This window comes from Pantherophis guttatus, chromosome 1 (assembly GCF_059756535.1).
Source record: "Pantherophis guttatus breed Tessera chromosome 1, ASM5975653v1, whole genome shotgun sequence".
Classification (NCBI taxonomy): Eukaryota; Metazoa; Chordata; class Lepidosauria; order Squamata; family Colubridae; genus Pantherophis; species Pantherophis guttatus.
The window spans coordinates 324,605,111-324,619,071 of NC_142063.1; the positions used below are offsets into that span (position 1 = coordinate 324,605,111).

Here is a 13,961-nt window from a genome sequence, read left to right on the forward strand (position 1 = left end):
AGGCTTTTCTTTTTTGTAAGGCATCACTCCCCCCTTCCCCTTTTAGCTTTTTATTAACTTGTTTTAGTGACTTGCTGACTGTTTCTGCTTGAAATTATTTTCAGGTATTGATGTTGTGGATTGTGTTAATTTAGGCTTTAAAGATTGATTAAAAAGTAAGATGCTTATGGTCAGAATAAGTAAAACTGTGTACTGTAAAAGCATTTGTAAGAAACAAATATGTGCTCTGTAGAAGATACCAAAAAAAAAGAAAATCGTACATTCCTATATGTGTATGTGTATGAATTAACATATTGTACGTATTACAAGTCACTCAAGATTTAAACATCCTTTTGATGGCTCAGTGGCTAAGCTTGTCGATCAAAAGGTTGGCAGTTCAGCGGTTCGAATCCCTAGTGCCGTGTAACGGGGTGAGCTCCCATTACTTGTCCCAGCTTCTGCCAATCTAGCAGTTCAAAAGCATGTAAAAAATGCAAGTAGAAAAATAGGGACCACCTTTGGTGGGAAGGTAAAAGTGCTTTGGCATTTAGTCATGCCAGCCACATGACCACGGAGATGTCTTCGGACAGCACTGGCTCTTTGGCTTTGAAACGGAGATAAGCACCGCCCCCTAGAGTCGGGAACAACTAGCACATATGTGCGAGAGGAACCTTTACCTTTACCTTGTACATTCACATTAAATTCAAGTAAATTTCATTTACTGCTGCAGGATGGTAATAATGGAAATATATTTTTAAAGATAGATTGTGTAATTTGTCTCATTGGTAAAGTCTTATTTACAAGATCATGAGAATAAATGAAGGAAGCAGGCTTCCCAAATTTTTTTGGGGAGGAGGAGGGCTAGTTCCTAGCAGGGTGGATAAAAATCAATGATTTTTTTAAAAAAATCAAAAAAAATCAGATTTTTTTTATTTAAATCGGATTTTTTTGATTTAAATCGGATTTTTTTGATTTTTATCGAATTTATTTTAATAAAAAACTTTGGGGTAAAAATCTATTGTAAGATAGTTTTCTATTTAAGATACATAAATAATTTAGTTTATTCAGCATGAAATGGAGCTTAGTTATGTAGCATGAGGCTGTATATTCTGCAACACTGGGACTATCGGTGAGTCAACAGTGGGTCAAAGGAGTAGCAGAGATGACAGTTGCTCTTTAAAAATTATGATTTAAATCGAATTGATTTAAATCAAGCCTTTTTACTAGTGATTTAAATCATGATTTAAATTGTGATTTAAATCAACTCGATTTAAATCAAATCCACCCTGGCTCCTAGATCCAATTTGTTTTTGTTAGAGGTAAAATATTAATCTCAAATCTTCCAGTAGCAATGCTCAGGTATTAAAAATAGCACCCAAAACCTTTTAGTCAAAAATATTAAAACCTATATAATTGTACTAAATTTGCTTGACACATACCAAAATCATATTCTTTTTGGCCAGGGTGAGAGCCTGAATCTTTCCTATCATTTCTAGATTATTTTTTAGGGGGGTGGGGGAGAGAGAATGACTTAGCATTTGATGAGGGAGAGGAAGTAGAAATAAGCAGCCATGTGCAATTTTTGCAAGACTGCTTTTGCAATCAAGTGGGAAATCTGTACAGATGGGAGCAGAGGAACAACTTTAGGGCATTGAATCTGTCACTGCAGTGCAAAAAATTGCAGTTAGTAATTAGCAGGGCTGTAGGTCCAAATCGTTATGTAAAATTCAGTGGGATAAGAGGAATTAGCCCCTGGGAGTTTTCTTCCTGTGAAGACAAGAGTCCTGCCTCTTAATTGCAAGTGCTTCCCCCCGCCCCAATTCTGCTCTGTGCTGCTTCAAAATTCTGGCTGCCTATCTTTATTTCAGTTTTCATCTGGTAACTTTGAAGAATCTTTCATACCTTTCTGTGTTTAGTCAAACTCAAGTTTCCAATGTGATTTACAAGTCAAAATCCAAAATGAGCCTTTTTTGGAAATTTGCAGCCCTGTATGAAATCGGTGTTTGGCGCTTATGGGTTAGCCCGTTGCAGTTTGTTTTATTCAAATTACATGATCCACATTCTGTTTTCATCCGTGAAAGCGAAGGCTGGCGCTGGTGAAGTGAGGACAGCTCTATATTGGGAAGTTAGGATGCTGTTCCAAAACAATCATGAGAGCATCTAGACCAGTGTTTCTCAACCTTGGAAGCTTGAAGATGGGTGGACTTCAACTCCCAGAATCCCCCAGCCAGCGTTGCTGGCTGGGGGATTCTGGGAGTTGAAGTCCACCCATCTTCAAGCTACCAAGGTTGAGAAACACTGATCTAGACACAAGGCCTGGTGCAGCTTTGCCCGAGGCTCCCTCCCTCCCTTCAGCTTCAGAGGCCGTGGAATTTGATGGGCGCGAAGGGGGCGTGTTGGAAAGAGGCGGGAATTACTACTTGTCAAGTCAAACATTTCAGCGCCTTTCCTGACAGCGACCAAGACCGCTCGGCTAATTGATGTGGAAGAAGCGTGTTTGCTGTGACGGAGCATTGAACGGGACTGGGGCGGGAAAAAAAGGGGGGGTTTAGCCCCTTCGGCCGCTCTGAAACCCAGAGGAGTCACGCGCAACCCAGAGGAGTCACGCGCACACGGGTCTCTGAGGAGGTCTCAGGCTCAGTGGCCTCCAGCGGCAATAAAGCCACCCAGCCACCCCCCCCACCCCCTTCTCCTTTCCCGCCAGTCAGCGGCCATCCCTTTGCGTGCAAAAGTGGTTGAACGTGGCATTAAACCGGGAAGCCGCTCTGGCGATCCCTCCAGGCAGGAAAATCCTCCCTCTCCCGCGGGCGCAGCAAAAAGAAAAAAAAAAAAAGAGGGAGAGAAAAAAAAAAAAAACTCCTCCCTCCCTCCTTCCGCCGGGTTTGTGACGGGGCCTCGCCCGGCGGTGGCTTCTGCACGGTGCCTTTGTGCCGCCTGAGCATCTGCTCGGAGGAACCCTCCCTGTCCTTCGAGGGAGGAGGGAGGAGGAAGGGAGGCTGAGGCTGGGCGGGAGCGCCAGCGCCTTTTGTCATTCCGAGCACACAGGCAGACGCGTCCTCGCTCGCTCCGGCGCTGCGCCTGGCCGGGCGTCGCAGTCCAGCCGTCTCCTGGTCGCCCGCACATCCGCCACCTTCCCGCTGCCTCTCTGGAAAGCCCGGTCCGGAGGGAAGCGCTTGGCGGAGGGGCCGAACATGTCTATCTCGGCGCTGCGGTAGGAAGATTGCGAGAGAGACCCGCCCCGCCGGCCGGGGAGGCGCGGGGCGGCGGGGCCCGGGCGACAGCAGCCCTCCCACCATGGAGGTGGGCAAGATGGTAAGGCTAAGGGCATGGCCCAGGAGAGGGGCATCCTGGACCGGTCCTAGAGGACCGGTGGCCAATGGAGAGCGGGATAAAGGGCGTTTGAACTCGCCCTGCCTGTGCAGGTGGGTGATCTCGGGATGCTCTCCCAAGTGGGGCATAGGCAGAAGCTCTGAAAAGGAGGCAGGTCGGCTAAGCTGGCTACAGGATTCCTAGCTGAGCCTCCTTTCCATAGAAAAGCTGGTACGATCGCTCCTACAGCGGTTCCTTCGGGCCCTGGACCAAATCCAGGAAACCCGCTGGAGCGCTCTGCTTTTCCGTTCGTTGGCACTGGAGAAGGGACTTACGAGCTTGTCGCTTCCCTTCCATTTCCCGGAGAGAGTTTGAGGGAGGTGCTTGAGCCAAGGTTGGGATCACTCACCGTTTTTAATTCCACTCCTTCCCTGTAACATTTTTCTCTCCCTAAACGCCAGACTGTTTTTTTTCCCCCTCTTTATAGAAGGATCCTCTTATCCATAATCATTCCTGGCACATCCACTATCATCCTTTCTCACTCTTTTTGCCAATGGACTTTGACTAGAATGGGAAGAACATTTATCGATAGATAGATAGATAGATAGATAGATAGATAGATAGATAGATAGATAGAGGCATGAAGTTTGTAAGAAGTTTGCAGTTTGTTTCTACAGTGGAAGATTGCCTGCTGCCTTCCTTTTGAGACACAAGGCTGCTGTGGAAAACAGAGGGAGCATTTTCTTCTCTATATCCCCAAGAGAGCATTTTCTTCTCTATGTCCCCAAGCTAGAACTGAAGTCAGGCCAGTGCTGATTTTGAGACACAACATGCAAATACAGGTATTGAGATCTCCCTACCCTCCCTAAGAGAAATGGGAGAAGAGTCCTGCTGCAGCTTTCTGCAAGGATTGGAGCTGCTGTTTCAAAGGCTCCCAGAGACTTCTTGGGTTTGTGGGGAAAAGAGTGGGGGTGGGGCACAGGAATAATTTTCTCTCTTGCAATCAAAGCACATAAAAGGGGGGGGAATCAGAACTGCTCAAGCAACAAAAAGAAGGTAGGTTTTATAGCATTGGGGGCCATTCATATTGTCCATCATAGTATACATGAATTGTAAAGATTACTGATTGGTGGTTAGTGACATCATACTATTGTGGTAATTAAAATTATACTCCTAATTAATATTTTAAGGATGACTGGATACTACAGCATGGTGTTGACTAGGCAGAGAGTGTCTTGGTTAAAGCCGAATGAAAGTGAGTTGCTGGCATGTAGCTTCAATGGATTACCTTGGGCAAAAAACCTGATGCATTAAGAAGTGGAGCTAATGGAAAAGCATTGTGCTTCATATTCTACTTGCACATTCTGATATTTTCAAAAGGCAAAAATACTTATTAAATTTAGAAGATAGAACTGGATATCTGTTGCTTTCTGGATATTCTGCTGTAGTTCAGTAATGCTTCCTTCTTATTAGCTTTATAATAGTAGCAATATCAACATGATTCTTTTAAAGCAATGTTCTTTATTGAAAAGACAAAACTCCAGCTGGTCCTGATACTCAATACAAATTTTTAGGTTTATAAAGTCTAGGTGCAAGCTGCAAGGTTTTGGACTTTGGAATTCTGATTTTAAAACAGGTGGATCCTATAAGCTGACATCACAATGTAACACAGGAACTTACCTTAGCAACAGAAAGTCACTTGACTAATAGGATGTTGCAGTGTGTGAGATCTTTTGCAGGGTAGAAAACATATTTGGCAAAGGGATGCCAGAAAGGTACTTTTCCGTTCCTATATCTTGATTTAATATATATATATGGACATAATGAGGAAGATGTCTGTTTTTTTATTTAATAGCTGGATATTATTTGAAGTAGAGATAATACCTTATTTAGCCGTTCAGGATTTTCTAGTTAGCACCAATGCCTTAAAATCTAAAGAACAAAAATAGATGGTTGGCTTGTCAATGTAATTTCCTTAGGGCATCACAGCCTTAATCAAAGGGACCTATAGAGTTTAATGGGCGACTAGAAATATCATCCTTTAAATGATCATAGCTATAATGTTATCAGATTTAGACAAGGCATTTTATTTATGGTCACCCAATATGTATGACTCCAGGCAGCATACCAGCCACAATTTGAAATAAAAACAAACAAAAACCCAGCCCCCTCTCCCCTGCAGCTGTGACAGACAAAATGGAGCAAGCAACTTGATCTGCTTTGTATCAGTTCAGGGCCCCCCAAACCCACTGACAGAATCATGTCTTCAGGGCTTTTCAGAAAAGTAGCAAGGGAGAGGAACAATCTTATCCCCTTGGGAATGATGGTCTGCAAGAAGGGAGCCAATACAGAGAAGGCACTTTTTCTTGGTCCTACCAGATGTACTTCCTTAATAGATGGAACTTGCAATATGCCCTATCTTCCCATTCTTGTGGGCCAGGTAGATGTAACTGGGAAGAGGTGATCCTTCAGATATCTTGGCCCCAAGCCATATAGGGCTTTAAGAGTGATAACTAGCAACTTGAATTATATGTGGAAGCAAATCAGCAATCAATGTAGCTCCTGCAGAAGAGATAACACATGCACAAATTTAGGCTTGTGCAAAACTGCAGCTTGCTGCATTTTTGAGCCAACTGAAGCTTCCAAATGCTCTTCAAGGGCAGCCCTGTGTAGAGCACATTACAATAGTCCAAACAGGAGATGACCAGAGCATGAATGACTATGAGAAGGGTCCATTGATCTAGGAATGGATGTAAGTGGCGCATAACATGTCAGTGTTGACAATTTTAATCGTTCATTCTATGATAATTTTAATCATTTATTCTATGCTCAAAGCATAATTTAGCACTGTTATTCAGAAGTTGATACTAAATCTTCAGATTAGGAGCCATGAACCTCAAAGGTTGAAATTAATATGGGAGATGCTTTCTCTAATTGCATATTTTTTTCTTAAATTTACTATGGTTTGGATGAAGCAGGATATAAACTGTTGGAGTTAGAAAAAAAAAACCTGGTATAAGGCTAGATTTTTTTTGGGGGGGTGTTTTAATATGTAGTAATAGAAAAGTAAAAGAAAGAGCAAAAATAGTATAATTCATATATAAAAAACAACTCAGTTTTAAACACAGCATTGGACCTTAATCACATGGAGTAATATTGATTAGTCCTTCCATTTGATCAATAAAGGACTAATTTATAAATAGAAAGTGAATCCATATTATCAACCCAGCATTGTAAATATAAGGTAGTATTGTCCATCAGATAGGGAGGCTTCATCCTGACATCCTTCCTAGATCTGCCCATACTTGTCAAATAATCCTAGTCTTCAACCCTTTTGAAGAATTTTGTTGACAGAATTGGGGGGGAGGAGCCAAGAGGAAATGAATTATCTAGATTTTTTCAATCAGAATTTAGGTCTGGGCATCAGATGGGAGACTGTAGTGACCTTCAGTACATTATTGCCTACCAGGATCGGGACAATGATTTTCAGTAGTTTTACACCATGAGCCATTGCAATAGTTATGGGGCAGGAGAAATTGGCATGTATATGATGGAGTTATTTTTAATATTTAACATTGTCACTAGGAGAGATCATTTTTTGGTTCAGAATATGGTATCATCCATATGGCTATTGGTTATATGGTTATGATACCCAGTTGTATCTAGGTCGAGGAAATGATGCAATTGAAATTTTGTCCTGATGTCTGAATACTTTTGGGATCTGGATGGGATGAAATTGCTGAATTTGAATTCAAACAAGACAGAGTTGCTGTTTGTTCATCAATGTGTTTTCTCTGCTCCAAAGTTTATTATTATATAAATCTCTTTAAAAGAAGCTGGAAAAAAAACTTTGTTCAAAAAGCCATAATGATAAACCTCCAAAGCATATAGAAGCAAAACAAATCAATATATATGACTTATATTACTCAGGTCCAAGACCTTTTCCTGTTTTCATAGATTTAACAGTATCTATTATTTCCACAAGAGAAAAAAGTACAGCCATATAAATTACTTAGTCTGGTGTAATCTTTGGAGCAGCTTTTTTTTTTTAAACCCAAACAATTTCTCCAGTAACCTTCAACTCAATATTATGAAGTTAAAGGTACAATTGAAGAATTTTTTTAGATCAGTATCATTAGATAATATGTTCTGAGGCCCGGTAATAATAGAGATGACATTACTTTGTTGCTGTTTAACTTAGGAGGCTGATAATTTACTAGGGCTTTTTACTTCCTCCAAATATCTTTGCTTGCTCCAATTCAGTTAATATTCTACAGTATGTACACAAAGGAATGAAATTCTAGTGTAGGAAACATAAAATTTCCAGTGTCATAGTATATGTTTCATATATGTCAAAAGTTTCTTAATTTCCTTCAGTTCATTTTCCTCAATAAATTGTTTGACTGAGAAAATAATGAAGCAATGTGTTATTGAATTTATAAAGAAAAATAATTGCAGGTGAAACTAACTCAGAGAAAGAAAAATAGGAGTAATTATAACATTTATGCTAGGTTTTGAACGAGCAACCTGCTGTTTATAAGATAAGTGTTTTAACTATTGTGTTGTTATACATTCCTGGTAAAAGTAGCTCTGGAAGATGCATGGTAACAAATACCACTGATACAGTTGAGGATGCATTCCTGCTTCTGTAAAATAGGCAATGAACTGCTGGGTTTAGTCCAAAATGAAATGGCCAAAACAGACAGGAGTGCTTGAGGCAAGGTGATGGTTGTGATGGGGAACACTTTTTGTCCTTTCCATGGGGCAATTGAGCTTCAATCTTCTCTTTTCAGAGCTAAATATTTCCAGTTCTTTCAGTCCTCTATACCTATCATGCAAAAGCTACTTTGATACTATCTATCATGCAAGAGTCTTGGTGGTGCAGCGGACTAAGTGCTGTTATGTAGCACTTAGCTGCCAGCTGCCTGCAATTAGTGCGAGTTCAAATCTCACCATTCTCAAGGTTGACTCAGCCTTCCATCCTTCCGAGGTAAGTAAATTGAGGACCCGGATTGTGGGGGCAATAAACTGACTTTGTAGAAATACCGCTTATGGGGGGGCCAAAAGCCCTAATAAGCAGTTATATACAAAACAATGAAGGCTATTGCTATAAGTGCATTGTAAGCCGCCCTGAGTCTGCGGAGGAGGGCCGCATATAAATTGAACTAATAAATAAATAAATAAATAAATAAATAAATAAATAAATAAATAAATAAATAAATAAATAATACTTTGTATCTGGATAAATTGCATTGGATCAAATGGTCAATTTCTACTTCAAATAGGTGCTATTCACTTTCTGTGGTGCTGTAGCAGGATCAGGAGCATTTCTAAAGATTGATGTCTAAAAATTATACTTAGGGAGTTGGTGCACCTTTGAGATGATTTGAAAGCTAAACATGTATATCATCAATACCATCTGTGTTTGGTTTCTTTGTGTTCTTTAAGTCTGCTTTTCTTCCTGCAGACATTTCATTACCAGGCTTGGTAACATCATTGGGGCATAAGAAAGTAGAATTCGGTGGCTGTTTATCTATGGTAAACTATCCCTCTGTGATGTGAGCTAAGCCTGAATGAAAGAGGAGATCCTGAGGATGTGGGCCTCTTCCATCTGGCAAAGACTGGAGGTGTCTGGAAATGAGGGTGGATTGTGTACACAAAAAGCTCCATACTTATCAACCTTACTGTCTGGCACATGATGAATATTCATTCCATTACTCAAGTTTAGTTTAAATGGTATCAATAAAATATTCCGGTTTTCACTTCTGCTTTTATATTTAGCTTTTTTTAAATGTCCCTTTTAGATTATTTCATTGAGATACAATGTCTGTCCTGGAAATATTTTTTTACAAAAAATAATTGCCAAAGAATTTGCTTTTACTGTCTTTTAAAATCAGATCTGGAACATAATAAACACTTTTCCAGATATTAATATCATAAAATCTGGATCCATGCTGGCATTTTGTTTTTTTCTTCTGTCAGTTACATTGTAAGCTGGGCCAGAAATATTCAGGCTGGATGATTGGACAAATACTGTATGTTCTATGTGTCTGAGCCCTAAATAAATTATTGTGTGGGCAAGCATTATTATTTGAGAATACAGTGACATGTACTTATGGGTTCAGGGGTATGTATGAGGTACGTATGTCCTCTCATTTTTCAGCCTATGGACAGTTCTACTATACTCAAAAATCAGTAGTCATTTCCCATCAGTTGAGGCAGGAAATCTAAAATATCATGCATATAAAAGCATCAAAATGGGTAGAATAGAGGGTATTTTTTTAAAAAAAAGCTCTCAAAAACTCCAATGGAAAAATACAAGAAAACTGACTTCATTTGTATGTGTGAATGTCTATCTCTCATCATAGCTCCCAAGCACTCCCAATAATGTTAATATTGCCTCCAAAAGGTTTCCTACATCACATTAGAAAGTTGGAAGAATAGAGAAGCATCCAGTTAGTTTATCGTTTTCCACTGCATTGCTCTTAACAGCCCAGTTATTAGCCAAGCTGTCCACTTGACAGCTTGTGTGTCACTCAGATTTGGCATTGGAGAGAAAAATTCTTCCTTTTGCAGGATTGGAATTTCCACCTGTTCTTTGATTAAGGCCATTTTATAAGTTAAGTGTACCTTCTATTAGTTCTCTTGGACAGTTGGAAAGATGGCAGAAAGGACCTGGATTATACTGAAATGAAACCTGGAAGTATAACCAAGCTAGAACTGAAGAACAGTCTACAACTGAGGTTCCACAGGCTCTATTCTTAATAGCTTAGGTACTCTGTATTCTATAAAAGGAAGCAGTCTTCTCTGTTTATTGTCCCTGAATTTAAATTTAATCTGCAGGTTCCCCCTACTATTTCTGAGTCTACAGACATCCTCAAAAGATGTAATTAGCTGACCCAAGATTGTCTGCTTCTAAAGCCAGTCACTTACGAGTTTAATCTTTGTATAGAGCCAGTAGTAAATGTGTCCCTCCTTGACCCAACTCTGTCTAATTTTCAGCTTAGAGTTCATGAGCATGGATTGGAAAGTAAGCCATGCAATAGAACTGGCACGGACAACTTTTTGGTGGCTGAGACACATTCCTTTTTCATTTGGCAGCCAAACTACTGTGGGTAAGAAATGGTTAGATGATGCAGATGGTTGGGTTTAGCCTTCTCAATGCTATTTGTATCTGAAAATCAGTAAGAAATTGCACCTTGGTTTATTGCTGCTTTGCCATTTAATTTTCAGGGGTTTCAGAGCAGTAAAAAAAAGGGGGGGGGGGTTTGGCTTTCCATGAGAGATACTTGCTCCCCTCTAGGATTCAGGAGTGAACTTATATTTGGGTCCAGACTTGCATGTCAAATTATACATATGATATGGCTAGAAACTCAAAAAGATTTAAACCAAACAAGTTTTTTTTTTTTTGCAGAACTTATAATTAATAGCAATGCTTCAAGATGTTTCTGTAAAGAGAAAGAGGCAAAGTGCTGGCATTTTGACAGCAGAGATTTCCATATTTGTGTTATACTAGGAACTCTTATATGGCTTTACTCTGTTTAGGGAGGGATAATTGAAGAGAAGTAGGAATATCCAGTGCTTGGTTTTCTATTGCTATCGTAGCTGGTGAAGGGGAGGTACATGTGTGTCACCTAGCACACAACATTGTGCATGTTGCAGCTGATAATTGCCTTTTTGGAACCTGTTCCATACAGAGTTGTTGAAACAAGAAGTGCTAAAGAATGAAATTCTTTTGGCTGAAGATTGACTGTTTCCCTCCTTTGTGAGTTATGGAAGCTTTCAACCCTGAGAATGTCCAGTTCTGTATACAAATCTAGGAAAGAGAAGGCTGGCTCTTCAGCTGGTACAGCAGGAAGGAAATGAGGCTTCAAAATTCGGCCTTGCACCCCCTAGTCCCTCAGTTGAGTCAGAGAAATCTCATTCACAATTCTGCAGCTGTGATTAGAATTCCTCCAAAGGAAACCTTTTTCAAAGTTGCATTTACAGTATTGGCTGTCGACTTGGTTCGCCAATGCAACTTCCTTTTTCCTTCCTTCCTTCCCTCCCCCTCCAATTGATAATGTTCCTTTGTAAGATGTCAGGGGAGGTTTAAATACTTCATAACAAGGCAAAGGATCAAGATCTCTGTGGTTTTAAAAAGAGAACTTGATGACTTTCCAAAGAATATTTCGTCTGAGTTTAAATCTAGACTCCACTTGGCAGAGCCAGGAAAAAAAACATTCTTAGCTTCCTAAGAGGCAGGATCCGGTTCTCAAACATTGCAAATGCCCAAGGGAATGTTTCAGATTCCCTGCATAAGCACAGTGGCCCAGCATTAGGAGGGCTTTGGTTAAATGTTTTAGTTTTTCAGTTTTCCTTCTTGTGGTTAGATGTTAAAATAAGAAAGATTTTTATAATGTGCACTTTGGATTTCTGAGTCATGACTATTTTCTTCCTACGTCAGAATCCTAGAAGTTTGTTAAAAATGGGAAGTTACCCTCCATTCTACTACCTTGGTGGTAAATTAATCAGTTATTCATCTTTCCACTTCTTCCTCGGTTTATAACCACCTATGCTGTCAGTCACATATTAAAATCATTTTTGAGTATCCCAAAACAAAAGACTGCATCTCCCAATACCAGAATAGGACATGATGGTCCTGATACCCTATCTTTGTCATTTCCTAAGGCCTTCTGTTTTGGGCTATTCGGAATAAATTCTCCATATACTGTCGCTTATAGCACAGGAGGTAATGAGTAGACATTTTAAGGGCAGGTAAGTGTAGCAATAAAATGATGCAAATTGGGGAGAACCGTGTTATGCATATGGATACGGTTAATGTTTTCTGTCTTTTTGTCTCCTGAGTTATACATACCTTAAGGGGGCATTTTCACTATGGAAATCTGATTTAGGATGTACTGTATATTGTCTATGTTTTCCTTAAATGGCAGGCAACCATGCCATCGTTTTTTCAATCATTCTTGATTAGCAACTGCTTAGGATCTATAAAATAGATCTGGTTATGATCTTGGTTCTTCTGCTTACCAACTATGACATAAATGGTTGAACAGTCTGTTTTGATCCAATTTAGCACTGCAGATATTGAGGGTTGGGAGTCCATTTGACTCTAGATTAGATCTACTGATCTGTGAACTGAAACAGTAGATATCCAATGTGACAATATGATGTTTAAAACAATACAATTTTATTTTTTTTTACAAAAGATGAAAGCAAGCTCCAGTTCCTTTTATGATATCCAAATATGGAGCAAAGTAATGGACAATGCTGAGTCATTTGGGGTGATAGCCTTGACAGGATACAAAGATAGCAAAACATATAATTACTCCTGTGTTTATCTCCATCGAGAGACCTCACAAATAGGAGAGTTGTTTTCTAATTGTTGAAATTACTTGTTTTTTTTCTAGGAGCTACAGTATCTACACTAGTGAAAAATATCCCTTCATTCCATTTTTGTAAAAGAGTAAGCCACTTTAAAGTGAAGTGATTATGAGATTTTCCAGGGGTTTTCTTAATGGAAACAGCTACTAATGAATTTTTTAAAAAATCTATCAAAATAAAGTTACAGTATTTTATAAAGGCAGTTTAAATTTCTTTGGAACTGCTTTTAATTGTATTTAAGCCCAAACCTGCTGGCTTACACATAAGCAAAATTGAGAGTCTTTCTCTCATATCTCAGCATAGTTCTCTCTTCACCCAATTCCTTGCTTTCTAGTGGCAGTTTTCAGCACATCATTGGACTACCAGTAGGTAAGCAGGTCTTCCTACATATTATGGTAGATAAACAAACTAGTGCAATCTACTATGTGGTTCTTCCACTTAAAATATGCCATAAATTTGAAGTTAGTGTCAATTGGTTGTCATGTTGTACCCCCAAAATATTAGTATTCATTCATCAGTTTATGAACCAAACACAGCTAACTTTATGTTTTTAACAAGTGGAAAATATGGCCCTATAAATTAACAAATTGGTAACAGTTAGAGCAATAATTATTATCACCCTGACAAATATTTGCCTCTATGCTCTTGCACCAACCAAGATGGGCTGATTTTGCCTTCTTCCAGCCTAGGAATTCTTTTTTACTCTGACTGGAATCTTTGCATTGTTCTAAGCGAACATTACTTGGCACTTGCTATATATGGCAGCCTGCAGTTGCTTCCCAAAAATGCGTCCAGGAATTTGCAAGATTATGGAGGGCTTGGTGTGAGGATGGGTTTCTGTCTTGATATGATCATATTCTCTCTTACTAACATTTGTCTCCTCTTCCTTCTCTCTCTTTTAAAGACTGTCAGCATCAACAAGGCCATTAATGCTCAGGAAGTTGCTGTCAAAGAGAAACATGCCAGAAATATCCTTTTAAAATTAGAGCTCTGGAAAAAGGATGCTGAAGCTGGAAAGGTGGGATATATCTGGCTGGAGTCAAATTCCATCATGACCTGCCTGTGACAGACTGGAATGAAATACCTTATAGCAGGGGTCAGCAACCCGCGGCTCTGGAGCTGCATGTGGCTCTTTTATCCCCATGCTGCGGCTCCCTGTCGCCGGTCGGCTCCACAATTGATAGGGCTTTCGGTTAGGACAGGTAGAAGAAAAAGGATGCCATGCTAGGAGGAGACTATGGTGGGGGAACTGGACTTCCGGTCGGCTCCAGAATTGAATGGGAGGCTTCCGG

The 13,961-nt window shown here is 39.9% G+C and overlaps 1 protein-coding gene across 10 annotated transcripts in view; it reads left to right on the top strand.

The window, feature by feature from the left end:
• HIP1 (huntingtin interacting protein 1) overlaps positions 1–13,961 on the top strand; it is a 79,909-nt gene that overhangs the window by 31,285 nt on the left and 34,663 nt on the right. For 4 of the 10 annotated variants that reach the window (XM_034421063.3, XM_034421064.3, XM_087883391.1 and 1 more), the window contains exon 2: positions 13,574–13,637. In XM_034421063.3, the coding sequence (XP_034276954.1) occupies positions 13,574–13,637 (64 nt within the window). Of the gene's footprint in view, positions 1–2,271; positions 3,292–4,978; positions 5,064–10,288; positions 10,404–13,573; positions 13,638–13,961 lie in introns of those variants that run through there. The other 6 variants (XM_034421065.3, XM_087883385.1, XM_087883386.1 and 3 more) reach the window with 3 other exon arrangements.